The 27,213-nt window shown below is 36.7% G+C and overlaps 7 protein-coding genes across 43 annotated transcripts in view; 1 reads left to right on the forward strand and 6 right to left on the reverse strand.

Annotated features, from left to right (window-relative positions):
* Nucleotides 1-1,100: 1,100 nt before the first annotated feature.
* LOC135801645 (NADH dehydrogenase [ubiquinone] 1 beta subcomplex subunit 2, mitochondrial-like) lies at nt 1,101-1,697 on the reverse strand. The gene is made up of 3 exons (XM_065315104.1): nt 1,516-1,697; nt 1,309-1,429; nt 1,101-1,238 (listed from the first exon to the last, which is right to left on the reverse strand). Exons 1-3 carry the CDS (start codon nt 1,608-1,610, stop codon nt 1,173-1,175), a joined length of 282 nt encoding a protein of 93 aa, XP_065171176.1. The 5' UTR covers nt 1,611-1,697; the 3' UTR covers nt 1,101-1,172.
* Nucleotides 1,698-1,916: 219 nt separating this feature from the next.
* Pfdn5 (prefoldin 5) lies at nt 1,917-2,844 on the forward strand. The gene is made up of 3 exons (XM_065315100.1): nt 1,917-2,120; nt 2,201-2,335; nt 2,399-2,844. Exons 1-3 carry the CDS (start codon nt 2,019-2,021, stop codon nt 2,648-2,650), a joined length of 489 nt encoding a protein of 162 aa, XP_065171172.1. The 5' UTR covers nt 1,917-2,018; the 3' UTR covers nt 2,651-2,844.
* A 188-nt stretch (nt 2,845-3,032) lies between these two features.
* On the reverse strand, nt 3,033-4,585 carry LOC135801644 (uncharacterized). 6 transcript variants are annotated; one of them, XR_010550412.1, is made up of 6 exons: nt 4,358-4,585; nt 4,168-4,306; nt 3,869-3,946; nt 3,441-3,530; nt 3,235-3,390; nt 3,033-3,178 (listed from the first exon to the last, which is right to left on the reverse strand). XR_010550412.1 is itself a non-coding variant. In XM_065315101.1 (6 exons), the coding sequence occupies exons 2-6, from the start codon at nt 4,205-4,207 to the stop codon at nt 3,125-3,127; spliced, it is 429 nt and encodes a 142-aa protein (XP_065171173.1). In that variant the 5' UTR covers nt 4,208-4,306; nt 4,358-4,585; the 3' UTR covers nt 3,033-3,124. The 6 variants fall into 6 exon arrangements, 1 of the variants encoding a protein (XP_065171173.1); XR_010550413.1 differs by having other exon boundaries at nt 3,599-3,946; XR_010550414.1 differs by having other exon boundaries at nt 3,587-3,946.
* A 4,326-nt stretch (nt 4,586-8,911) lies between these two features.
* LOC135801654 (aldehyde dehydrogenase X, mitochondrial-like) lies at nt 8,912-12,234 on the reverse strand. The gene is given in 7 exon segments (XM_065315144.1): nt 8,912-9,146; nt 9,204-9,711; nt 9,775-9,807; nt 9,810-10,181; nt 10,254-10,419; nt 10,888-11,094; nt 11,615-12,234. Coding segments are annotated over 7 exon segments (1,467 nt in total). The 5' UTR covers nt 11,651-12,234; the 3' UTR covers nt 8,912-9,001.
* On the reverse strand, nt 11,388-16,638 carry LOC135801653 (nuclear factor NF-kappa-B p110 subunit-like). The gene is given in 10 exon segments (XM_065315143.1): nt 11,388-12,392; nt 12,686-13,604; nt 14,345-14,978; nt 15,044-15,148; nt 15,204-15,426; nt 15,429-15,483; nt 15,591-15,772; nt 15,887-16,023; nt 16,171-16,338; nt 16,412-16,638. Coding segments are annotated over 10 exon segments (2,568 nt in total). The 5' UTR covers nt 16,458-16,638; the 3' UTR covers nt 11,388-12,293.
* Nucleotides 16,639-17,441: 803 nt separating this feature from the next.
* On the reverse strand, nt 17,442-21,322 carry LOC135801655 (uncharacterized). Its single transcript, XM_065315146.1, is given in 4 exon segments — nt 17,442-18,362; nt 18,365-19,469; nt 19,472-20,402; nt 20,611-21,322. Coding segments are annotated over 4 exon segments (3,093 nt in total). The 5' UTR covers nt 21,009-21,322; the 3' UTR covers nt 17,442-17,703.
* A 237-nt stretch (nt 21,323-21,559) lies between these two features.
* Nucleotides 21,560-27,213, reverse strand: part of LOC135801649 (voltage-dependent calcium channel type A subunit alpha-1-like) — a 36,777-nt gene continuing 31,123 nt past the window's right edge. For 18 of the 32 annotated variants that reach the window (XM_065315129.1, XM_065315142.1, XM_065315120.1 and 15 more), the window contains 5 exons: nt 27,002-27,126; nt 26,756-26,916; nt 26,459-26,692; nt 26,194-26,384; nt 21,560-26,132 (listed from right to left, as the gene is read on the reverse strand). In XM_065315129.1, coding sequence (XP_065171201.1) covers nt 25,872-26,132; nt 26,194-26,384; nt 26,459-26,692; nt 26,756-26,916; nt 27,002-27,126 — 972 coding nt within the window. In that variant the 3' untranslated portion in view covers nt 21,560-25,871. The remainder of the gene's footprint in view (nt 26,133-26,193; nt 26,385-26,458; nt 26,693-26,755; nt 26,917-27,001; nt 27,127-27,213) is intronic. The other 14 variants (XM_065315136.1, XM_065315131.1, XM_065315141.1 and 11 more) reach the window with 4 other exon arrangements.

The raw sequence follows: 27,213 nt of genomic DNA on the forward strand, positions 1-27,213 counted from the left end.
GGAACCGGAGGAACCGAAACTTTGCCCTTAAAATTGCCTTATTTGCCATAATTATTTAAATAATAATATTTACCAGGTAGAACAACCGCCCGTCGTGTTCTGCTGAAGACAAAAATTGTTCGCACAACTCCAAAATATTATTTACAATCACACAACATTACCGACTGGCGTCCGACGGCAAGAGATCCTAGATACACGCGAAACTGCCAAAACACACAAAACATTGAATTCCGAAGATTACATACGCGATAAATATTTATCGACTAAAACGAATTTACAACACGAATATCCATGTACTCGTAAGTGTTAATCGTTAATACTTGTCGTACAGAGTAAGAATTGCGTGCCGACTACACAACAACTGGGCTCGTCGACTTTCACTCGCCGGAATATTCTTTGCGAAAACATGCATTATTGCGCCATCTGAGGTTACTTTTGAGTACTTCAAGAAAATACAAATATCAAAGTGTGGCGTGCATATTAGGCTGTTAAACAAATGTTTCATTATTAATATCAATAAAACTTGAATCAAGAATTTGAATCACATATTTATGTAATATCTTATTACATTCAATGGAGAGAAAACAGCAAACACTCTCCTTTGCTCTTCCTTTTGAGGGTTTAAACAGATTTGATATTCTGAAATACCTTCAATCACGAAGTATAGATACACAGGAGACTGAACGTCGTGTTAAACGAATGGTCTCGGTCTAGGGAACAGAACATTCGCCGCTTTAGCGCGCCACTATTCTATTACAATTCTATTAGTATTCGTTTAAATCCCTACGTTGCTAAGGACACCGCCGGAAAAAATAATAGATAAAGTAAAGATATACAGGAATTTTATGTTAAACGAATTGTCTCCATATTGCTATGAACACGAACCAGCCTATATCGATACGTTCTCAAACCATGCCCAGCCAGTGGCAGAAAAGTGAACTATGATTTGTGTTTATAATTGTGTACCATGACTACTATGGAAAAGCCTATACTGTTTGGGCTCCTGTAAAATAACCCCAAAATTAAAATAACAAATCCATTAATACCACCTATCTAATTTTCTTTTTTGGCCAGGGACCTTCATACTACCTCATAATAAATATTCCTGAACATATTTATTATATTACATATTAACATAAGTTTAATCAATTGCTACAATTTGTGTTAAAATTTTATTCAGGTGGAATACCCAACTCCTCATCAGTCCACTTTGATGCATCAGGATACTCAAACTCACCCTGTAATTGAATTAAATAATAAATATATATACTATGTTCTTATGATTATATAAAGAACACAGGAATTTACCAAAATGTGTCCAGGTTCAGTCCAAAGATGCCAGAGGACCCACCACCATGCAAAACCACCAACAAATTCAGCTACTTTTATAGCATCTTTCTGGGGAGGAATGCATTCTCGGTAGTACCAGCTTAAATAGAAAATTAAATTAATACTCAAAGAAAGGAGATCCTTAGAGGTTATATTTTATTGGGCAGAAGGTAAAAGGAAACTCACTCATGGGATTTCCTGACTACTTGATTAGAAACAGTAGGTTTGGTTTTGATGGCGTTGGCCGCACGAATTAGCGCAGTGCCTCTGGATAGAAGCATTTTCCGTGTGAATTTTCCAAAATGAATAAAATTTTCCTGTTTTGACGTTAGTAAGACATATAGCGCTGTTACACAACAGTGCTGAATGCGCCTACTAAAAATTGAAACAGATTCAAAATTAGGAAACAACAGAATGCTGCATTTTCATTATTTTATATGTGTTTTATATTAACATTAATATGTATACCTTAAATAATTACATTCTTATTGGATTAATTATAATAACAGCTTTTAATCCCAAAGTGTGTTTTATATTGCAGTATGTTGGGTTGCGGATTATTTTGAAATGCACCGAGATCAACAGAACCTCACAAAAGTATCTAAATTTGTCATATTACCATTTTCGGTGGTTTGCGGTGGTTCTGCACCTGTGTTAATAATTAAGAGTTATCTGATACCGAAGCAAAAATGTCACAAATTTCATCGCAAGAATCACCGCATATGCAGCAAGTCGACCTTACGACTCTATCTTTGCCACAACTAACGCAGTTAAAACAACAATTAGACTCGGTATGTTTCTCTAACCTCGAAAACCAAAGTTCTTAAGATTTATTGAAGCTTCAATTATTAATGATACGTTTTTTGGGCAGGAATTAAATTTGTTTCAAGAGTCTCTGCAGTCGTTAAAAATGGCTCAAAATAAATTCAAACGTTCCGGCGAGTGTTTAGGAAAGATCACACCTGAATGTGAAGGTAGAGAAATACTAGTTCCTCTTACTGGCTCGGTAATATTTAATTTTAACATAAACATAGGAAAAGAATAATTATTTTTGCATTTGTTTATTTAGATGTATGTACCTGGCAAGGTAGCCGACTCAAAACGCGTTATCATTGATATTGGCACAAGGTATTATGCAGAGAAAGATATCAAAGATGCATCTGACTACTTCACAAGGAAAGTAAAGTTTGTGACTGAACAAATGGAGAATATTCAGGTCCTGGGATTGGAAAAGAGCCGAATTCGTGATACCATTATTGAAGTTATGGAATTGAAGCTATCACAAATGCAGCAACAACAAGGCCAAGCAGGGCAGAGCTGAAGAATGCAAAATGAATGAATCATCTCACCTACACATGAACAATAAAACTCAATGCTTGTCACATTTATTTCTCAGTTTGCATATGCATTTGTAATATTCATTAGGTATGTATTAAGTTTTGACTTAAGCCAAATATTTTAATTTTGTGTTAAGAAACATTGCAATCTATTTCAAAATAAAGCTGATTGAAACTACTTTTTGCACAATTGTTATCTTTCAGCAGCTAATATTAGATAGTTCATGCAAATATCAAATTATACAGGAATTTGCATGAATATTAATATTCTTATATTTCTAAATGCTTTTATATTCCTTTAATTTTTTATTACAATTATTATTTTTGTTCATATATAATTAAATTATTCATTAATTAAGAAAAATCCGTTTTTAAACAAATTTCAACTTTATGCTAATTAGAGAACTGATTAATTACATTTGTAGATCTAAATCAGTATCATGTAAATACCCAATTAATTATTTCAATGTGTGTTTGTAGAAAGTAAGGCAAGAATATGCTGCTTTACCAACCTGTAAGCAAATGCGATATATTTTCCTTTGAAATACTTAAATATCACGAAATATACCTGCACTAAATTTTCATTTGAAAAATGGGTAAACCCGGCCAAAACAATAGTGAAATTCTTTTTCGTGTACAAATTCATCAACTGCAAATTTCTCGCAGTGACTAAATCACCGTCCCAAGGAATACAATGAAAGGTTGCATATTGGAGCTGTTCACACTAAAAATAATTGTTGTAATCTTATTTCAAAAAGTAAAGCTATTTAATACGCTATTTTCTAAACGACAAACTATGGTTGCGCCGGTAAATCCAATCACCCCAATCATCAACAATAATCCAACCAGAATGAACTGAACTTCCTATAAAAAGTTTCAAAAAATCAACATTATTAGCTATTTCGTCGATTACTACAGACATTTTAATTTACAATTAATAATGCGATGCCAATAAGACCAATGTTTACACCGGCAACAATCAAGATGCCAAAAAGTGGATATTGAAAAAGATCGCAAATTCGTTTCCAGAACAAGATCACAAAGCAATGGTGGCCAACGATATGTGCAAGATTGCGATGTCGTCGCGCAATGTTTAATTCGTATTTTAAAGCAGCTAATTCCTGCTCTATCTCCAAGCAGTTAAACTCCAGAAAACATATAAAACAGAAAAAGCAAGAAATCAAACTCCAAATCAAAATTACCCCGAAGATCAATTCAAGTAGTTGCAGTAATTCCACTACATAGTGCCACGGGCTGTTTCCAATGTCCATCAAATAGTACTGAAAATTTCCTGATATAAAATTGAAACGTATATAATTGTGCTTATATATATTATACATATGGAAATAAGGGTGTGATATTCTCATTGAATTGTAGCATGATTGCATTCAATCCGAACAGAAATATCCAGAAAGCAGTTGCGCTAACTATGATTAGCAGAAGTGCACGATTATGCAACATGTGATTGTCGAGCAATGCTGGATGGTCGAAAGGTACGTACGAATTTGTATCCAGCATATGGTAAATGCTTTTGGCCCCATTTTTTTGAAGTCGAAAGCACATTATCATGAATATTCCCGTTACATATGTCAACATAACCGCAAGACTTGGGGCGGAATCTTTAAATTCTTTACCATCGACTAAAACATCTAAGTTAACGCCCTGAATTTATTTTTTTGGTGGAAACATACTTAACATATTAGCATTGTAACCAATCATGCCACATACTACAAATATAGGGTTTATGTAATACATGAACAATAGAAATGGTTGAGCCAGTTTTAAATCATTCAAGTAGAATTTACTCAATACAACACCACAAATTGAGACGTCTACAACACGCGCTGGGCGTTTGAATGTGAATTCCCAGATATAATTTTGAAGGATTTTTAGCATCTTGCCGTGTTAATATCGCACGAATAAATAAAATAGTCTTACCGAAATGTAGTATATATTGACGTACTTCTAATGATGTGTAGTGACAAATTATTCATTGAAAATTAAGTTTTCTTTCTTAATGATCATAAATCTTATCTAAAATCATGTTTGTTCTTGGCTTTTGTAAATACAATAATCACTGAACATTCCAAGGTCGGAAGCAATATTTAATCAGCCGGTTATTTTTCTTCAAAATATTATTTTCTTAAAAAAACAACACATTCTTTCAGCTGATTAAATGCAATTTTTCTTATTTCAGCGCATGTTTTAAAAAAAGTAATGCCAAGCAAGTTCAAAACTGTGTTGTGTAATCTTTAAATCAATATAATACATTAGTTTAGGGTTTCTCTGTAAAAAGTTATACAGGAATATGCTGTTTTGCCAATCTGTGAACAAATACAATTCATTCTTTGTTTAATAGTTCATTCAAATCTTCAAGTCTTACCTGCACTAATCGTTCATTCGTATAATAAGTAAAATTGGCTAAAGCAATAGTGAAGTTCTGCTTAGTGCATAAATTCATAAACTGCAAACTTTTTACAAGTGCCATGTCACCGTCCCAAGGTATGGCGTGAAAACTTGCATATTGCAGCATTTCGCTCTAAAAAACAAATTGTATTGCAAATATATAAAATACTGCGAACAATATCTACACAATCTTCCAAACGACAAGCTACATTTCCACCGATTAATGCAATCGCCACGAACATCACAGATATTCCAAAAATAAATATTTGAAATTCCTATAAACGTGCCTAATGTTAATTTTTAATTGTTTTTGAAATTGGAAATGATAAAAATACTGTACAATTAATAATGTGATGCCAATTAATCCAAGCGTCACACTTCCAACAGTTGCAATTCCAAAAAAGGGAAATTTAAACATATCGCATATATTGTTCCAGTACAGTATCGTAAAGCGATGACGGCCAATAATTCGCGCAAAATCACGATACCTTTGTTTTATATTTAACTCATCCTTCAAAACATCTAATTCCTTTACGATCTGTGAGCAATGAAACTCCAAATAACACACAAAACAAAAATATGCCGACGTCAAACTCCAAATTAAAATAACAGCAAAGATCAATTCGATTATTTGTAAAAGCTCGACAGCATAGTGCCACGGACTATTGCTAATATCCACCAGATAATACTAAAACAGTATAGTAATGTTTGATAGATTAAAGTGATTTGTAATATATTAATTTATACATATGGCAGGATAGCTTCGATGTTATCATAAAAATGTTGCATGATTAGAATGAATCCGTAAACTAATATCCAAAACCCACTTGCGCCAATCATGACAAGCAAAAGCAGACGATTATGAAACATGTGGTATTCGAGCAATGCCGGATGATCGAATGCAACGTACGGACATTTTGCTAAAATATCGTAAATATACATGCCTTGTTCCTTCGAACGCCGACAGCATATGATAATAAATAATCCCATTAAATACACCAATAGAACAGTGAGATAGGATGCGTATTCTTTAAATTCTCGTCCTTCCACTGGAAAATAAAGAAGAAAACAAAACTAATTCTAATCTACGAAAATCTATGGAACATACACATTATTTTAATAACATATCCAACCATTCCACACAATATAAAAATGGGGTTGATGTAATACATGAAGAATAAAATTGGTTGGGCTCGTTTTGAGTCAGAGAAGTAGACCATTTTCAACATGGCGCCGGAAAATGATACATTTTCCACACGCGCTGGGCCTTTATGATTATATTCGTAGACAAAACTTAGAAGAATTTTTAACATGTTGATGGGGTATTACCACACGAACTAATAAAATGTTGGTATACAATTACAGTTTATATATAATGGATTTGTGTTAGTGTTTGTTTTAACGATTAATATTAATATGCAGTGATGTGTTAATAAATTGTAAATTATTTTTTTGATATTCACTAAATCTACTGATTTTCTGTCATTAGAAATCACATTGTTTTATGAAGGTCATATTTGTTCTCTGTCATTGCACCTAAATATTAATAAATGTGTCCGAAAGACAGGATAGTACTTGTGTTTGAAATCGATTCTGTTCGAAATCAGTTATGGTTTTCTATTGAAATTATCTCTGAAATTAAATGGGCTATGAGAGAACGGATCTCAGTTGCTTGATTTGTGAAATATGTTCTACTAGCTGACCCGGCAAACTTTGTTCCGCCTCGCTTTGCTCTTGTGATTGAGAAGCACGAATTCAAATCATACTAACACGGCGCTTTTTACGTGCCATTTTTTGTTCTACTTCAGTCCTTTCATTCGCAATCCTTCGAATCCTAGTTGCATTACGGTTTTGTCGGATAAGATTTGATCGTTTTGGTCGCTGCATGTTGAGTGGGGAAGCTACGAAACGCACAAAGAGGAGAGGGAGAAAATAGAAAACATTATATTTGTGTGCTCTTTTTCTCCCGTCGGCTAAACCCCATATAAGCGAATATGTTTGTTTCCTTTTAGTGTCGTTTAGTAACCTTCTCCAAACAAAAACATCAACCGGTCAACTTCAACCCACACGTACACACATACACACGTCTATGCTACGAAGCATCGCACAAAGAGGAGACGGGGATAATAGAAAACTTTGTATTTGCGTTCTCTTATTCTCCCGCAAGATAATCCATATACGCAAATATGTTTGTCTCTTTTTAGTGTCGTTTAGTGCCTTTTTAGAAAAGTTTTCATTTCAAAAAGTATCCCATTACCTTCTCCTGGCCCTAAGCTACCTCTCCACCAATTTTTAGCTAAATTGAATTAGCCGTTCTTTAGTTATAATGGAGGTAACCAACACGACTTTCTTTTATATATATATTAGGGTGTCCGTTATTTCCCAAAATGGATTTTATTTTTCAGACGCCCCCCAAACTTTTAGATTTTGACCTAAAAAAACATATGAGACCCATTTCAGCCCTTAAAATTGATATTAAACCGTGCCTAAATCATAATCCTTTTCTCATTTAAATAACATGGGATTTCCTGACGTTTTGCATTTAATTTTTTATCTCCAAAGTAAATAAACCTACAGCTTCGACAAAGATATATTCTAATGCAAAATTTTACCCTCTACAAAAATGATCTCTTTGGTTTTTTGCTTAAAAACATTCCTGTAAAAGTTATTTGCGATTAAAGTTATACACATAGTTTATAATCTCATTTACAGCAAATTCTAACTGCGCCACCTATAATCAATTGATCGAAACTAGAGTTTACGTTACAATAATCGCGTATCGACAACGCGACTTAATCTTTGAATAATTTTTACAGGGTTTATCGAAAAAAGTATTCAGACCTTTTTTGTAGAGCGTAAAATTTCCGACAAAATATGTTCCAGCGGTATTTTTAGCTATATTTGTTCCGATAAAAAAAACAATAACTGTAAAAAGTGCAAAAATCCCATGTTATTTAAATGGGAAAAGGATTATGATTTAGGCACGGTTTAATATCAACTTTAAGGGCTGAAATGAGTCTCATATTTTTTTTTAGGTCAAAATCTAAAAGTTTGGGGGGCGTCTGAAAAATAAAATCCATTTTGGGAAATAACGGACACCCTAATATATATAGATATGATTATTCTATTTAATCATCAAATTTTGTTGATTTATCAAGAGTTTTCATTTGGAAATGACTGCCTTAATAATGAGTCTGATAATAAAATATTAACAGAATTAATTATGTGAAATCACGTTTTCCCTTATCTTTTGCAATGAAAAATTCATAGTTGTAATGTTTATTTTTTGCCTAAGAAATGTGAAGTAAATGAATAATCCAGTATTTTACGATAATCTTGGAAACTATTAGAGATAAAGAAATTTGGTCTTCAAATTAGTAGGCAGAACAATATTTTACATCGTGGAACACGACTAGTCTGATTCTTTCGGAAAATCAGAGAAGTGATTCAATTTGGTCAGTTGCGATTTTCAGATACGCTATTTTTGAAATAATGGTGATATCAAAAAACTGATTGAATATTTATCATCTCTGTGCAAAACTCTATCAATTTGCGTTTTCCATTTTTCTCTTGCTTAAAAAATCATTTTTCACTGATTTTGAGTGGTTTTTGTCAATCTTGGAAATTGAAAAACATAAATCTGTCATTTTATAGAGCCATATTAAACCATAAACAAAATGAAGAAACTTCTTCTCTAACTTTATAACTTTCTGAGAAAATCGGGTCGGAAAATATTTTGGAAAATAATACTTTTTTAAATGTTATCATATCTAGGATTTAGCTGCAAACACGCTAGCTAGAATCTTCAAATAACTCCGGATTTACAGAACAAGGCAATGTTATTTGAAATACAAAAATATTTCATTTAATTCATTTTGCAATAAATCAAAACAATAGTATATGTTCATATTAAAAACCCACTATTAAAATTAGTGGGTGCAGGGTAATTTCATAGTGATGGTTTTCGTCTCCAGATACTCGTGCAACGAGTCCTCACCAAGTTCGCGGCCCATTCCGGACTGCTTGAAACCTCCGAAAGGCGCTTGTGGAATAACCATGTCATAGCAGTTAATCCTATAAACAAATGATGTGAATAAAAATTACAATAATCATGCACGTATCAAAACTTACCAAACCGAACCAGCTTGCACAGCTTGTGCAAAAGTCATGGCGGTATTCAAATCCTTGGTAACGCAACCAGCCGCCAAACCGTAGGTAGTATCGTTTGCGCGTTCGATTACCTCTTCAAGAGTATCAAATTTAAAGATGCTCTGCACAGGCCCAAAGATCTCTTGTCTGGCAATACTCATGTCATCTTTGACATCAGCAAATACCGTCGGTTGCACAAAGTAACCCTCGGTACCGTGGCGGGCACCTCCAGTCATGCACTTGGCACCTTCCTTTTTACCCTTTTCGATGAGACCCAATACCTTGTCAAACATCTCCTTATCTACTTGAGGTCCTTGTTGGACACCAGCAGTGAAAGGCTCGCCTACTTTGCGTGCCTTAGCCATTTCGGTTGCCTTAACAACGAAGGCGTCGTAAATGCCTGATTGAACGTAGGTCCTGGAACCAGCACAGCAATTCTGGCCATGGTTGGCAAAAATTGCATTGTGGGCAATTTCAACTGCTTCCTCCACTAAATAAAGAATACAATCCAACATAAGACAACAAATTCAACAATAATTTCTAATAAAGTTACATGTAGCATCGTTAAAAACGACGAGTGGACTCTTCCTCCTAATTCTAGAGAAATCCTCTTAAGGTTGCTCAAAGCAGAATTCTCCAAAATTTTGTGTCCCACTTCGGTGGAGCCGGTGAATGCAGCTTTGTTGATGTGAGGATGACACGCAATGGCGGCGCCTGCAGTTGGACCATACCCAGGGATGACATTGATCACTCCAGCAGGGAAACCAGCTTCCTTGCTGAGAGCAGCAAGTACCAAAGCAGTAAGTGGAGTTTGCTCAGCGGGTTTCAGAATAACAGTGCAACCGGTAGCCAATGCGGGTCCCCACTTCCAGGCAAGCATAAGAATAGGATAGTTCCATGGAATTATTTGACCCACAACACCAACTGGTTCCTTTCTTGTCATCGATGTTACACCCCAATCTATACAACAACAAAAAACAATAAAGAAAATAAATTTGATGTAAATTATGTTTTTGTTTTTTAATCATATACCTCCGGGAATAGTTAGACCGTGAATCTTGTCAGCCCATCCTGCATAGTACTTAAGCGTGTCAATGGCGCAATTGATGTCGAAGATGGAATCCTCATATGGTTTACCATTGTCCAGCGACTCCAAGGACGCCAGGTATGAGATGTCACGCTCGACAAGTTGTGCTAACTAGAATAAATCATCATAATCATAATAAACTAGAGTGCTAACACAGTCAAGTTTGAAGACCACACGTAAAACTAACAGAAGCAATAGATTTGAAATGCAAATATACAGTATACAAATGTTTGAGTTTCTAAGCTGTATGGTAATCTAAACATAACCAGCACAATTCCGATATTATCTAAAATCGTGCGGCCTGGAATTCACTTTTCGTTACCATGTTTCGATTTGAAGTGGTATTAAAAATAGAATGCATATTTTTAGCTACAGGCTGCTAATCGTCACTTTGAAGTCGTAAACAACTAAGGTGTTACAGCTGTAAATTAAATAATGCACTTGCATAACTAATTTTTCATAATGTGACATTTATGCAAATACATACAATCACTAGGGACATTTTCAATACGCTCGCAGAACAAGAATTATCCAAAAATAAATTTTAGTTCAACTATAACCATATTTAGGGATACTCACTTTGTAAATCAGTTTTCCACGTGCAGAAGGGTCCATCGAACGCCACGCGGATCCCCGCTTGAAAGCACAGCGAGCTGCCGCCACCGCTGCATCTACATCCTCCTTATCGCCGGCGGCAACATCAATAATCTTCTTCTCATTTGCTGGGTTAATTGTAGGGAAAGTTTTCCCGCTTTTAGCGTCGACAAATTCATTGTTGATAAACAACTGTTACAATATTAAGACAATAAATACACTTTTAATGATACATAGGTACACTTGTATTTTAACAAGCAAGTAGCGCATTAGATAATTCTCAAAATAGAAATCATATAAAAACATAAACATGTTTCTTCATAATTCCTGCAGTTTTTATGTCAGCTAATTAGCACAAAACACTTAAACCTAACTGAAAAATTAGATTTACATCTTGGGTTACGTACAAATAAAGAAATAAACATTAATCAACAACGCATAAAATATAACCGTGAACCGGTTTGATATAAATAAAATAAAACCAATCATATGTCAATTTTACTGAACCAAACATAACATTTGATGACAAATTTTTATAGTATTTTTATCGTTGCCTCAAGTTGACTTAAGCATCGTTAAAAAGTTATTGTAACCTATAGACTAACTAAATTTAAGATAAGTTAATCAATAATAAGTATAGCGCAAATTGATAATTCTTAATTTACAATTATTAAAAATAACTCTTAAATTAAATAATGCAGTAGAATTTTACCTTAGTGTACTTAATTTCTGGATTTCTCTGAGCCATTTTATTAACGCGTTCTTACAATTATGTTTCACTGAGCCACACTGACCAGCAGGAAGGCAACAACAGGATTGATGCGTGCGGTGTGTTTGTTGCGGTATAACTAGCTCCCTATCGTCTCCCACTCTTCCCACATCCATATGTTCGAGTGTATACAGTTCAAATCAGCAAATTAATTTTGCGTTATAATAAATTATACGAGAGTTCTGAAGATTGCACCGTTTCACAGATAGTAACGGCGCAATACAAACAGCTCCTGACAGATATATCAAATTGGTATTGTGGTTACACGCATGTTTGTGTGTGCTAGGAATGTTCAGTATCCATCGAATTAACTTGTTGACGTTAATTAGCAGAACTTTCAACAATAGATAACAATAATCACAGTAATTACGCCCGGCATATTTACCAATCGCTTGAAATTTTTAACAAGCTCACTTACTTTTTAGACGATATCTATGTAGTGTTTACATTGCAAAGTAAACAAGAATTCAAAAGTATGTACATTATTAACATTATCAATAAATGATGACATTGGCAACACCTTACATTCGTGTTAACTCGAGCTTTGATCGCAGAATGTTTCGAACATCAATTTAGATCAACTGAATTAAATTCATATTTACAACACCCACTCATGATTCCCTTAAAGTCGACTTATCAGCTGGTCTATACAGTGCACGGCCTCGGAAATGTTGTATTTTTTCATCGTCGCACGAAATTCGTGTAGATGAACGTTATTAGTCTGAAACAAATAAAAAAACAGAACCGTTTATTTATATTCGCATTTGTTCAAATCGACCATATGTACAATTAGCGGCTGATTGTACGTTTTTATTTAAATACGGATTATTATTATATTTTTGCGGGTACTTGTTGAAAACAAAACTTGATGTCGGTTTTCTACAAACACGCAACGCTGCATTAAATATTAAATAACCGAAATGACTTCTATACAAATAATAATGAGCAGCATAAACTATGAGCTGAAGGTTATCTCAAGTCGTAAAATTGTTTAGAATAAATATGCAAACATACCATTGCCAAATGCGCCAAGAATTGAATAGGATTTCGATCTTCGAATGCGTCCGTATTCAGCATGTAACCAAAGTTTAAATCCTCATACAACTTACGAATTATGTCCTTGCCCAGTTTAATATGTGACAGATCCTTAGCAAGCTCGAGCGGGATCTCTAGGTTTTCGTCGATGTGGTCATCAAAAACGAGCTCTTCAGTTTTAATATCCATAACCATATCCGACACTTCCACCTCTGATTCCGATTCGGACGAAGTCTCCTCATCTTTAATCAGCGCAGACTCAAACAACTCAAAATCATTCGGCACGGCTGCTGGATCCAGCAGTTTCAAGACATTAAATAGTTTTATTTCTTCAAGGCACTCCATCGCCAAATCTTTCGCAGTTTTTTCATCGTAATTCGTATGTTTCTTATTAACCGCAGTGTTTTTTAACACGTATTCAATCAACTCCTCTTGTTGGCCCAAGATGGCCGTCTGCAGGATGTTGTTACCCGTGCGGTTATCCTGCGCGTTTACCTGCGCCCCATGGAAGATTAACAGCTTCACCGCAGAGAGTTTATTTTGTTCCACTGCATATTGCAACGGTGTCAACCAGGTACCGTTCATCTGTCCCAAGCCTTCCACGACGTTTTGCGATTTGAAATGGGTGCACACCTCTTCGATACCGTAGTCATACTTGATTGCTAGATGCAAAGGAGAAGCGTATCTTGCATCGAGTTTCATGTGATGCAAAGGTAGATCTTTTAGTTGGTTGTGTTTGGCTCCATTCCTGAGTGCAAGATGAAGGATGGTCTCATTGTAGTTGTTCGGCACGTTCAGGAGGTCGTAGAGCTTGAAGCGATCAATTATACCCAGAAGACTCTTCTTCAGTTGTTTGGCGTAGTCGTCCGTGAAGTGTATGTGACACAGATGCAGGAGGCTGTTGATTACAATAAAGATACATTAAAATTGAAAATTGAAACGTTTGAGCGTCAACTCGCTGCTCTGACCAGAAATTGAAAACAATTTCAGTGCACAGCAGTGAGTTGACGCTCAAACGTCTCCGATTCTTCAATCTTTAATACAAAATTATTGCGTGCCCCCGAAAATATGCATCCACGTTAAATGCAAAAAACACTATATATGACTAACTAATTTTTCTTTATTATAATTGTAATAACAATGAATTACTCTTTTGTGTGAGTTTTCAATGTTTCATCTCGAATGCATCGTCAGATGAAATTGTAATTCATTACCACGTAAAAAAATATAATGAAAATTTTAAAAACATGAATTGCGCACTCGCAAAAGGAGATAAACCTAATCTGATCGTTTATAAAGAACTATTAAATGATTTTAAATTATTATCATCTTCTTCACCTGTGAAAAATACCGGATAATTTACCATTTTGAAACCATTGATCAATAATAGTTCAAAGCAAAAGCAGCGCCAACTTTAGATATTTAAAAAACTAAAAGCGATAGTATGCAACTATGCAAACACGCACACCCAAAGAATGTGAGGCCCGGATAGCAAATTTGAAAACAATGTATTAAAAACTACAACGCGTACCAAACAAAACATTAAATTAGTAACTGTATCTAGATCTCGCATTCAAGCCGTTTAGTAATGTTTGAAAAGCATTTAGTAATGATTGAAAATAATCAAAATTGTCATACTTATTGCCATCCTCGCTCTTATCCTCAAACTTCCTGCGGATCATCTTCTCCACATCAGGCTGTGCGGTTTTAATAAAGGCACCGATCTGGTAGAATTGCTTTTTGAGTTTACTCAAGTCCTTCTCGGTCGACTGAAACTCGGCATTTCCGACCGCATCGGTCTGTAATGAATAGTAATTCGGAACTTGTTCGCCCTGAAAATTCTCCATAATGTCGCCAAACATATCTGGCAGTAAACGATTAAAATCGTCGGAATTGACTTGGGGCGCATGCTTGAGCAATTCTTCGCTGGCCAGCGTCGGATGATCCATGTTCAGAATCACAGGTGGAATTTCCATGCTGAGACTCATGCTCGAGCTGGAAAGATCTGCGTCATACCTCGGGCGCTTTCGTTTGCTGGTGCGGTCAGGAGTATAAGTAAACCCCCGCGGTTCGCTGCACTCCCCGTCGGACGGGCGAAACAGCGCAACAAAAACGCCTTTCGTTGGTTCGTCAATGTGCGGATTACGGTAGGGCGGTGTTTTCACCACGATCGCATACTGATGATGCACATCAGATTCGTGAAACTTTGCGTCCGCAGACCAAATCTTTTCATCGTTTTCATCAACTTCAAAAATTTGAACTTTGATGTTTTCTAATCAAAAACCAAAACGTTTCATTTATTTCACTATTCTAAGACATAAAATGCGCATGACTTACTTTTGGCCACTTTTTCCACCAGAAGGAAGATTTCCTTACCTCCTGATGCAGGACTCGTGGCGTGATCCATGCGAACAATTTTCAAATCGCCAGTCATTGCGGATTCTTCAATTATTAAAAATATAACACCGAATAAACAAAAGTTATAAAATGTACTTACTCAGGTTAAAAATAGGGTTGCTGTATAATGGCTCACAAAGTCTATGTAGGACACCAGTGGAATCTTCCCTGAATGCGTCAAAACGCAAAGTCACCACGTTTAAGTTGATCGACTTCTCTTCATCAAGAATTTGTTGTTTGATCTCAGATTCCTCGCGCGTTGTTAGGGCCCGCGGTGCCTCCGAACGCCGAATCTCTTCAAGTTTCAAATTGGTTTTCTTGATTTTAATTCGTCTTGAATATGCTTCTTTGCTGTATGTATGATACCCATACTCTTGAATCTGAAACAAAAACAAATACAAATGTCCACTTATGCGATTGTAACTAAACACTTTGTTTATTGATGCAATGTTACCGTAAACAACGATAAAAATGATGAAAAACTTACACGACTTTCATATTCGGATTCGTGTGCGGGTCAACACGCTTATCATGCGGATCGACGCGTTCCTCAGAATCGTTTTTCATGACTAGTCGATGAGGATGTGGTGATCTAAAATGTTCTGGAGCCTCTTTCGAGTAGGTAAACAGGGAACATCTTATAATTGCAGGCCCCATGTAATTTTTCAACTGTAAATAATGATTTTTAAGTAAAGAATATAAATCGTACATTTGGCATATTTAGTTGCCTAACTATAAAGAATCTTTGTAATATTTATTAAAGAGGTAATTTTGAAGTTTTACCTGTACTGTAGGATAGGTAGCCTTTCTGTTCTTCTCAGTAGAATTTCCTTGCAGGCTGCCATGTGTTCCAGACATTTCAGATTTATACCTGAATCTGAACTTCTCCACAGGTTGCTCAAGTATCTCCAGGTGACAATCTTGACAAAATAGTTAAATTGATATAGATATGTATAAAATAAAGATATTCATTTTTTAAATGAAAACTTAACAAATTAATAGCAACCCAAAAACCACTACATTCTACACCCATCTACATATGTTACTTTATAAATGTTAATAAAAACCTTCAAACTGTCCAGTAGCAATACTACAAGTCATGCTTTCAAAATCTTCAAGCATTCTTGGTGATACGGGTGTATTACCATTGCCCAACATCATGTAAATTGGTGACCGCGAAGCGTCGGAGCTTGGCGACGGCGTCGGATATTTGCTTGGGTAACTCATGCTCAAATCTACAAAAGAAACAAATTTTCATTAGCATCATTCAAAATTCCGCCCAAGAATATGCATTTAATGATTCAATACCCGTATATTCCAGCGTGGCTGGAACAATATTCGTGTAGTTTTCCATAATGACAATAAATTACATCTACACTTTTGATATGTTCCTGGTGCTTGAAGGCACGCACAACGCACACACGTATAACCTTACACTTTGCTATAAACTTTTGTATAACTTCTAACTGATTGAAACAAATGAATGCGGGATGTGAACCTTCGAGAGCTCACCATCGAATGATGACGATACTATCTACTCACCGACATATTTTTATCCTGTGTGAATCCCACGACGAATTACGCATAAATTGGGATGGGATTCCCCGGGTATTTTCGTCAAGGACGATGAGTTGTAGTGCTGACTGGAATATGTGAATTACCAGAGTGTTACGTGCGTTCGAAGTGCGCATCAGCGGGACTTTACCCAAATACAAATGTAAACAACAAATGATGAAAGAGAAAGACAGTTGTCTATTTTCGGGTGGGAAAGAGACACATTTTAGGGTTGGCAGCACTGTTTGCACTTATTTTCTGTCTTTCTTAAGAGAACGTGCTGCAATCAAAAATCAGATTTCTGACGATGCCCTCAAGGCAAAACATTTAACTTAAACGTACAATTAAATAATGGATTATATAAAAATAAAGAAACAGAACTAGCTCAAATCGTGTACCTGCAGCGGGCGTTACCTAAGTATTAAACGTAAACTGATAAAAGCGAAAGATAGTTGAAATTCTGCGAGAGGAAGTGAGACAAATTTCACAGTTGGTAGCACTGTTGGCAATGCTTTCTGTCTTTTTTCAGAGTGTATTGCGATTGGTTGTGATCAAAAGCAAAGATATAAAACTGGCACAAAATAAGATTAGTGAGGAATGCGACGCATAAAACGCGAACATCACGAAATGATAAACTCTAATCTAATTGTAAAACTGAAATAGCAAACAAATAGAATATGTCAATAAAAAATTAAAGATTAGATTAAAAACATATTGTTACGATAGCAAATCAAAACTTTTTCCGAAACAAGGACACTTCTTTCCGGGACTTACTTTTCAAATATAGTTTGAGAACACAAACTGTTCGTGTCATTTACTAAATATTTTATCAATTACATATTAACGTTCAGTACAAATATTAAGACAAGCATTTAAAACACTGTACATCTTACACATCGTTAATCCTCTCTCAAAGTAGTACTAATTTTTATATAAAATATGTGAACGCCACGCGTGAGACGCAGAATTCATCAATTGTAAATCGATCACACGCGGCATATTCACTTTAAACTTGTAATTCTAACTTTTAATTGGTTCCCCTTGTGTTATTGAAATACACTGTCCGTTTCCTGTTCACTGTCGCTGTCCTTCTCCATGAGTTTCCGCTTGAAGTTCAGGAAGCTATGCCGCATGCCCATCGCAGGAATGCCCGCATTCGTTGTAATCCGGTGACGTGCAGACAAAGGCATCTTTTTCGTACTACTGGAATTCTTTCTGTTTTCACCAATGGTCAAATTTAAACTCGAGGTGGACTTGAAATTAGCCAGAGACATATTCGACACATTCTCGTTGATCATCGACGTAGAATGCGACCTAGTTTGGTGTCGACCAATTAAATTTGTTGATAAACGTGTGGAGGTGTTTCTTGATGTGGAGGCACTAGTGATGTTTAATTTATTGTTTTCTGAAGGTATTGATTCGGTTGGTTGTGATCTCAATGGCCGTCGTGGTGATTTGACGCAGTTTTTAATAATATGCGTGTCCAAAAGTATTTTGTTTGAAAATACGCGATTGCAAGTCAAACATTTGAACATTTTTGAGATTGATAGACGAGTAGAAGTTGAAGGTTTCGTCTGGTTGCTGATTGAAGCGCGCGTTGTCATACTTGATCGAGCAGGTGCCATCTTTGAAGGTAATATTGACCTACGGGTTGAAATTGTGGGCAATGTGGGTTTTCGAGTCGTTGCAGGTGGTGGCATCAATGACTTCCTACCGCTATCAGTTTTGTAGGTATTAATGATGTTCTTTTTGCCAAAATGGTTTTCCTAGGGACTATATGTGATAATCGGGCTTTATTCTCTTGTGTTTTGCCCTTCTCACTATCGACTTTGTTAGAATTTGAATTTAAAGCATTTCGTGTCACTCTCGATGATGAAAACTGTGCTGGTTTCGGTTGTAAAGATTTGTCATAACTCCTTAAAGACCTCCTCTTGACTACATTTGAATTCGCGGAAGTCTGACCTGAATTATCCTTCGCATGCGATCTCTGATGAACATTTAAAGCCATTGAGTTTTTAAACAGTTTTTTACACACCGCACATTCGTTTCTCGTCCGTGCTTTATGCAATTGTTCGTGTTTATTCTTTAGGAAGGCATTTATAAATGTCTCTGAACAAATAGAACAGACATGTTTACCTTTTGCTTCCTTCGAATCGATTGTTTTTAATTCTTCTAAAGTATGAAATTGGAGGTGTGTCTTTAGACTACCGGCACTCGGAAAAGTTTTCGAACATTTTGGGCATTCATTTGTTTCTTTTTCATTTGACTCCGATGATGTTTCCTCAGGTTCCTCCTTATTTTCGTCCCACTTTCCTGGTGTTTCATCTTCTTTCGGTGTTTCTAAGCTCTCATCATCTGAATCACTAATAACAATCTGTATCTGCTTCCTTTTCGAATTTCGCTTGCGAGTTTTCCGCTCGAATTCATCCTCATTATCAGATAAATGAATACATTCACTTGGTTGCAGAACCTTCCTATCTCGGACAATTCCATCCACTTTAGTCTCAACGACGCCATTCGCCGTGACAGTAACATGCTGAAAAACTAACTCCTCGCCAAGTCTCTCCAATGGTTTAATCTTCTGCTTCCTAGGTAAACGTTCCTGCCTAATCGGTGCTTCTATAATCTTCGTCTGTGAAATCATTTTGTTGACATTCCAAGACGGATGCTTCTTTTTATCCCGCTCCGATTTGTATCTCTCTGGTTGCTTTGTTGACGTGCTATTATCTTCAATAACTAAATTCTCCAAAGAAATGTCAGTTTTCTTCACAAGTGTGCGTCTAACGTTGTTTTTCTTTATTACACCAATGGAAGAACTGCTTTTACTTCAAGATTTTCCTTTTGTGGTGATATCACCAACGAATTCGAAACACCATGCGATCTTTTCAAACTGTTAAGACACTTTAAAGGTGCGCCTGTATCACTCACAATCAATTTGGGATATGACCTACAGGGTAATTCAATAGTCGCAATTACCTGCTTTGAAACCTCTTTACCAATGGGATATAATGCAATTGTTCTATGACCCGGACGAGTTTGAGTCTGAATTTTCTGGAAATGAATAACCTGTTCATCTTCTTCCTCCTCTTCTACAACGGGTTCTTCCACCTCAAGGTCACCTGGTTGATCTTCCTCATCATGGACATATAGTTCCATTGGATTTTCTGATTTAACAGGAGAGTAAATGCCTTCCAGAGCACTTTCAAGTATTCCCTGCTTAACAGGAACACGAGTTTCCTCATCTTCATTCTCCGCCCCCTGATTATCCTCATTTTGATCAGTTTGAAAGGGTTCTTCATACTCAATAGAACAATCGGGTATATATCGATCCTGTAGTGGATCTTCCTGTGTGCCTTCTCGTTCTTCCTCTAGATTCATGCATAAACCATCAAATACTTGATGTGCTACACGCTGACTATCAGAAGTTTCGTTTTCATGCACCATTTGTTCTTGTTCCTGACCTTCTTGATATTCAAACTGCAGTTTAGCGTCAACATCAGTGTCTCCGGTTATGTAGACATCTGTAACTTTTTGTTCTACTTCTTGTTTGATGTTCATTTGATCATTTTCGGTTTCATCACAGTTCTCATTGTTGTTGGCGATGCTATCGTGTTGGGAAAGTGCTTCGCCTACTTCTTGTGCTTCAAGTGACTCGATATTTCGGATTACACTCGCGGGTGTTGTATCATAAGGTACCAGTTCAATTGTGCCGGGAATACTTTCAAATTGACCATCTTCGTTTTGCCTGTGCGCCAAAAAACAAACAAAAATTACTAATAATAACATTAAAGTGTCCACGTTACTTAAAGTATCAAATCACATGAAACAGGCATTAATTGTTCCATAAAACAATCATTATATAAGCAAATAAAGCTTTGAAAAAATTAAAATAAACATATTATATTCATAATAAACACATGTAAAACATTTTAAAATAATAATTGTCAACTTACAACACTTCATACTGATATTTAAGCAGATTACCCTCTTCATCTTGTGTACTTTGCAGCCCATATAACTTTGAAGAGTGTGGTGACTTGAAAATAATCAACTCCTGATCCTCAGGAATCTCTTCCTCAAGTTCCTCCTGTTTACCAATTGTACTCTCTGCAGTAGCGTTCGAAAGCGTGAACTCCCTGTCATCTATCTCTAAATTATCATAAGTGATATCATTTAAGATTGTCTCTGTGGTGCTGTCCTCCAACACTGAGAAAAACTGCGTGGAATTGTTGCCGCTTTCATCAGCGGTCATGAACGACTCGTTAATCGTAGACAGCGTCGAATCCAAACCATCGCGTAGATGTAACATCTTCTTCGATGAGATGTAGCTTGCAACATCGTTCTGATTCATGACGCGATAAACTACGAATCGCCGTTTTTCGTTACACTTGACTCGTTGTTAGTTTTGATGAAGAGGTTACGCACTGTGTTTGTGCAATTAGTCACATATAGTGAACAGTTGTCACAAACGTGCGCGTATTCGTTTTTCTATTATATTCTAGTCAGGTTGAAACGAGCTTTTTAAACACTAAATATGTTTCGTCTGTAGCTTGTGCCGGAATCGGTGGAAATTCTGGCAATCACCGCGTAAAAGCGTAACAACTCAACGACTCTTGTAACGAATTTGTTTGACGTTCGCTAATTGTCTAGCTTGTAGGCGCTTGGTTCGAAGTTGATGCGGTAGATGTCGCTACCAAGATCGAATTTGTTTAGAAACCAAGGAAAATGTGATTTGTTAAAGTAATAATAATTCGGTCAATAAACGGTCCTAATTACCAAAAACACGCGAAACAATAAATAAACAGTGGCATATAGGCTGGAAATTGCGGTTTTCAGTAATTTTGACTGAAGTAAAATGGAAAATAGGAATGAAAAATGTCGAGAAATGAAAAATCGTGCGAATTTAGGATTTGCTTCTTGTGCGCATCTTGTGTTTTCATATATTATCATAATTTATTTACGATTTTCATTAAAAAATGGGCTTTAAAGCGATGATAATATTTTTGTTTGTTGTTTTTTGTTTGTTTAGTTATAACACTAATGCAAATAGTCTAACTGATATCATTAGATATTAATAATAAATTACATAAATATTCAATACATAACATAATTACGAAAAAGATTTTTATGTCATATAATTATAATATATTTATATATAAATCTTATTCATTCTCTTAAATGTTTATAAGTTCTGTAATTTTTGGTTTCTCATTTTCAATTTTTTGTGATTTTTTTTTTGTCGTTTTTACGTGTCGCTTTGCATTTTTACACATCATGCTCACAATAGATCAATATATTTCAATATATATTATTTCAATATCTCGCAGCGGTCGCATTTCGACCATCGTGTGTCGCCTCGTCTCCACGAACCAACTTCAAAAATGTTGCTGTTCAAGTCTTAACAACTATATTTAGATAAATTATTATGCGCTTATAATTTATGTATGTAACATGATAATAATACTTTCTTATAGTTTTCTCTCTGGTTTTGTTTGTTTTGTTTGCCCGCAGTGTTTGAATCCATCGCAATTCGTGCACGAAAAACATAACCCAGCATCATTTTTGAAATGTGGATGGCATCCTCCGCCATATTGTTTCCGGTCGACCGTTCCACTCGCCGCCAACATCACCTCATGGTTTTATTTACTATTATTTCTCATATCTAGATTTAAAATATATGTACAGATGCTGAATTTTATAAAATTTGGACTTTGAACTCGTATTTTATATTTATATGTACTTATACGATAAGGTATATTATGTAATATGTAATTAAGTGTAAGTTTGCTTACGACATAAGTTAATAATACAAGTACGAATGTGTGTTGTTTTGAATCATCATCAATGTAGTTACTATTTAGTTTTATTTGCAAATGTAAAAGTCATTTATGTCTCGCCATGTCGAGTGCTTCCGGTTTCCGGCGCTGCGTTCGGCGTTCGACTGATTTTATAAGTAAATGTATTTAGTTGAAAGAGCGGCTACGACTAGGGAACACAACATCATTGGGAAAAAACGATTCGTATCGCGGCGGCCATTTTGTTCGCGCATGTTTATCGAGGTTATGCACAAGCAGACACGATATACAACATACACACGATTTTATCTGGGATAGTAATAACGCCGTCGGGTCAAAGCTAAGTATTAATTTCAACGAGAAACCAACGAATAATTGCCATTCTAATAATATTGCTTTCAATATGTGCAAATTTATTGGATATATACAGGGTGTTGGGTTGAGTGTGTGACCCGACCAGTATGGCAAAAAGGAGCGGAACCGATAACACCTGGCATTCTTAAACTTTGACAACAAAATCAACGATATATATTATCATAATCAACGATGTGTCCGCGACAAAACGAAATTAGGCACGAATGCAACCCGTAATCATTTTTGTTTACACTTTGATGAAATTGGCAGAGATAGTAGTATTTATTCACGTTTAAAATTTACGTTTAAATTGTAAACTCGTTATCCTTAGTTAGTTAATGTGTGTGGGTGGGGGCGGGTGAAAGTGTTACGTGTCATCGTCGTGGGCGAATATTCCTGATGATGGTGTGGCTCGAAAATGCGAATAATTAGCTATCTTATCTCGTAATTATCGAATGCTTCAACGCGCGCGCTTATGTGTGAGTGTGGTGTGTGTGTGTGTGATATGCATCCGGATGTACACAAAATGGTGGTACGCCAATGCGCCATTTTGCATCGCGCTTTGAAAGAATTCGTGATCACATTTACAATATGAACAAATAAATCGGAAAGATCGCGAAACAATTCAACAAGAATCAACAAATTCAACATACAATATATCTCGTAGATTATAGATTATCAACACACAGAGGGCGCCAGCGCACGAAATCAAAGTGAACTTGAATTTCAATGTAAGATTCTTGTGTGCATATGGAACACGATTACACCTAGACTAGCCTATGATCATATTTATAATATTTACAGCCAAAGAATACACGACGCCGATTGAACGTCCCGCCATCTTGATCAACGTTATAAGCATATGTGTGGTTGTTTTTTTTTTCTTTTGTATATATAATATTCTTCGATTCTCACTGGGTTTTCTCATTTTAGTTTAAATTACTTGCATAGTTTTTTTTTTGTTTGTTTTATATTAATCCTAGTGTGTTTTTATGTTTATTATTCTCCACGACACGAATGGGAACAGGATCGCGACCTTCTCGCGCTAGTTTCTTGTTAATATAAAAAATGTTATGCGCTTGCGCACGCGTAAGTATCGCTTCATTTTTAGGTTAGTTTTAACGTTAATGTTGTCTCATATCAGCTAAGTTCAAGGTTTAATAAGACCGAAATACACGCTAAGATTGTGTGAATATCGGAAACGTGAGTGCACTCCTGTACAATTTTTCAAATGTTTACAACTTTTCACACCGAGTTTTCATTCGCCATCCCGCGCCGACTCTACGCGCGCAAATTTCTGTATTACGTCTTGTTTTCCCAACTTGGTTTACTTGTTAACTTCATTTTTATATATAAGGCATCTCTTTTGTTAAAAATACAACTATACAATGAAATTAGGTTGTCTAAACACTTCGTTCCGGTATAAATACACAAGGTTCACGCTATTTCATGCTCGGATTCGGTAGAAAATTCTAGCAAACAATCAAACGCTGTAAATTGATTGAATATATTGCCTAAATTATGACAACACCACGATGAGAATGTCTTGTTACTTTCTGTGTTATGAGTGAATTACTAAAACCAATCAACTCAAACTATCTAGTCGAATGCATGTGTTGGTGTGTGTGTCACTAGATTTTCCTGCTCGGTTTCATCTTACATATCACAGAAATAACCATGGTATAAGGTGTTCCAAATGCTAGCAACGAAATAATCAGCACATTTATCAACACTTAGACTATGTTTCTTGGAACACTCTGTATAACTTAGGTTGAAGTGTAGTGTTGTAGCTGGTGGAAAGAGTTTCAAGTGTTTCACATGCGCAATGTTTTATAGATAATATTCACGTTTGACAAGTTTCAACAGACAAATTCAACACGTCTTGCGGATCTCTGCGTCCAGTGAGGTTAAGTACAGCTGAATGCAAATTTAAGGTTAGGTTAGATATCTAGCGGCGAACGCTGCTTTTATTGTTATGTTTTTGTGACGTGTGTGGGTTTCCGGTCTGCGACTTGCACACACACACATACACGTTATGGATTCGTAAATTTAGTGATTTTAAAGCACTTTAGGGAAGAATTATATAATTATCAATAATATTCCTCGTCATCGCCTGTCCATTTGCGTCCTTGCACCGTTTTTTCATCATTTTTGTTTTGTAGTTTTGGTTATTATAACGTTAATGTGTAAAAACGACATTCATACACACGTTGGTTAGTAAATTTGAAATCTAACTGCAAGTTACCATTGTTTTTGCTTTGTTTGTTTGTATGTACAAAGGTATACGAAGTGTTCTCTCGGTGTGTGGCGTCAGATCAACTCAAACTTAATAATAATTGTTGTCATTTTAGTATTTTCTCTTCAAGTTAATCATGGAATTTGTTTTGTTCGATCGCTGGCAGTTGAGTTACTAAAGTTGTGTGTGAGTGTTTTTTTTTTGTTTTTTTTTTGCCTGCATACAGTGAACGTAATATACTGGATGTTCCAAACAAAGCGCTATAGTCATAGAAAAGTATAAAAATGCCTATGCGCATTTACACTTTACACGTTCTCTACGTTCTTTTTCTCACTGTTTTTAGTTCAGACAACTAACGCTCGAACGAAAACGTGTGTTGTGTATTATATTCAATAACCACTCAACGAACTGGAACTTCGTTACAACGTTCTTAATAGTAGACTAGAGTGTTTGCATGATGATTTCTTTAATATGTTTTAAATGTAAGTTGAATAAAGTCGAAGATGGCGTTTCCGGTAAGTCTATACTTAAGTGTTGTTTGTTTAACATTCGCCGGGGGACAGTACTCACCGCTCACTGAATGTGAACATTGTTCGTGACACCGCTACTGTTTTATTTTTCTGTTTCTTTGTTTTGGATTATTTTTTTGCGCTGATTTTTTTGGTTCGTCGGTGGGTTGTTATGCACAAGCGAATTTTTACGAATTTGCGGTTCGTTTTAAAAACACAATAATCAATTCCTTGAAGGCCTTTTGCGAGTTAAGTCATCACACCGCGCGCGCGTCCGTTTGGTGGGTGGGTACTCATGTGACTGAGTAGGTCCCCTAGTGTTAGCACCAGTCGTCGTCGTCGGAGTCAGAGTGCCGCGAGCGCGACGGTTTCGGCTTGTAGCCGTTGGGCACAGGACTGGGCAGCATCCGTCCACCACGTCCCAGTGCTACCGCCTGCTCGAAGCTGAGTGGTGCCGCGGGCGCGTCTCGAAGTGGTGCTACCATTTCGTGAGGTGGTTCTCTTTCTCTGACCAGCGCCATGTTGAGTGATGCATGGGGTGTAGCATGTGCCGAATGTGATTGCATCTGCAAGAGATCAAACTAAACCCAGACCAGGTATTACCTAACAGGATTCTTTTTATAATTTTTGAGGATTATTTACGTGGGTTGGCGATGCATTCAACTTTGGAAAGTTGATGGGTCCTGGTCGTAATTGTAACGTCGAAGGTTTGCATGGAGTTGGCGGTAGTCTCCTTCCTTGCCCTCTACGAGACCCAAGTACAGGATGGCTGTGTTGCACGCTGCCCTGCATGGCCGCTGAATGATGCACCGGAAGTCCCACAACCGCGCAAGCTACAACAATACATTATCCCCACACAAAGTGGCATTTAGAATACCTCTGGTGTAAGAAACGATGCTGCTAATACCGATTGTAGGAGGACCGTGTTGATGAGGCACGGGATGTGTGGGACTTGGGGATCTAGATCTCTGGCAAAGGCTGGTAGTACCGTAAGCGGCACCCCGGTGCGGCGCCCTGTAGCCTCCGCTTCCACCTCCTCCTCCGCCGCCTCCATGCCGCACATTGTAGTGATGCCTGTTGTTGGTCGGCGAGGGTGACCTCGCCGGACTGGTCGACGCCGACCATGATCCCAGAAACTCACCTATAACACAGTCACAATCAGCAAGAGCGTTGCTAAAGACTGGCGAACGTCATGAGTCCTTACTACCTCCTTTCCGGTGCCTCTGCGACGAACGTTGATGTTCGTGCTTTACAATTTCAACCACATTGGACACCGTGTCCGAGAAGCCAATATCGTGGTGCAGATGTGATGGATACCTACGTCCCGGCGAGGGACTACGCTGCATCGACGGGGAGTTCCCACGTCTACGCATGACCAAAAAGATACAAACCTAACCTCGCACCGCAGCCCATCACGCGTGCGCAGTAGTACCACGTGTTTATACATTACCTTAAACTCGGTGATCTTCGATGCGTGTTCGGGTAGTTACCCGCCGGATGTAAATGTTGCTGATCGCCTATGCTCTCCATCGATGGACGGCGTGAGCCCAGAACATCCTGTAGTTCCATCACCTGCTTCGGACATGTTGGTAAAATCAGTCACAGACTACAGACTACCAGCGCTACTGATCAAACTACTGGTCATTGATGTTTTCCTTTGTA

This window comes from Atheta coriaria, unplaced genomic scaffold (assembly GCF_025399875.1).
Source record: "Atheta coriaria isolate IRGN ID8LTWV9N9 unplaced genomic scaffold, Caltech_Dcor_3.1 hic_scaffold_11_pilon, whole genome shotgun sequence".
In the NCBI taxonomy this organism is placed as follows: domain Eukaryota; kingdom Metazoa; phylum Arthropoda; class Insecta; order Coleoptera; family Staphylinidae; genus Dalotia; species Dalotia coriaria.

What these genes read in the sequence shown, in the direction of transcription:
- LOC135801645 (XM_065315104.1), bottom strand. Translation starts at nt 1,610, where the DNA reads ATGCTTCTATCCAGAGGCACTGCGCTAATTCGTGCGGCCAACGCCATC. An exon ending in GTAGTCAGGAAATCCCATGA is followed by an intron (nt 1,430 to 1,515) that starts GTGAGTTTCCTT and finishes TTTCTATTTAAG; the next exon opens with CTGGTACTACCGAGAATGCA. An exon ending in CTGAACCTGGACACATTTTG is followed by an intron (nt 1,239 to 1,308) that starts GTAAATTCCTGT and finishes ATTCAATTACAG; the next exon opens with GGTGAGTTTGAGTATCCTGA.
- Pfdn5 (XM_065315100.1), top strand. Translation starts at nt 2,019, where the DNA reads ATGTCACAAATTTCATCGCAAGAATCACCGCATATGCAGCAAGTCGAC. An exon ending in TAAAACAACAATTAGACTCG is followed by an intron (nt 2,121 to 2,200) that starts GTATGTTTCTCT and finishes TTTTTTGGGCAG; the next exon opens with GAATTAAATTTGTTTCAAGA. An exon ending in TAGTTCCTCTTACTGGCTCG is followed by an intron (nt 2,336 to 2,398) that starts GTAATATTTAAT and finishes TTGTTTATTTAG; the next exon opens with ATGTATGTACCTGGCAAGGT.
- LOC135801644 (XM_065315101.1), bottom strand. Translation starts at nt 4,207, where the DNA reads ATGGGGCCAAAAGCATTTACCATATGCTGGATACAAATTC. An exon ending in CATATGCTGGATACAAATTC is followed by an intron (nt 3,958 to 4,167) that starts GTACGTACCTTT and finishes ATTTTATATCAG; the next exon opens with GAAATTTTCAGTACTATTTG. An exon ending in CAAATGAAAATTTAGTGCAG is followed by an intron (nt 3,179 to 3,234) that starts GTATATTTCGTG and finishes ATTTGCTTACAG; the next exon opens with GTTGGTAAAGCAGCATATTC.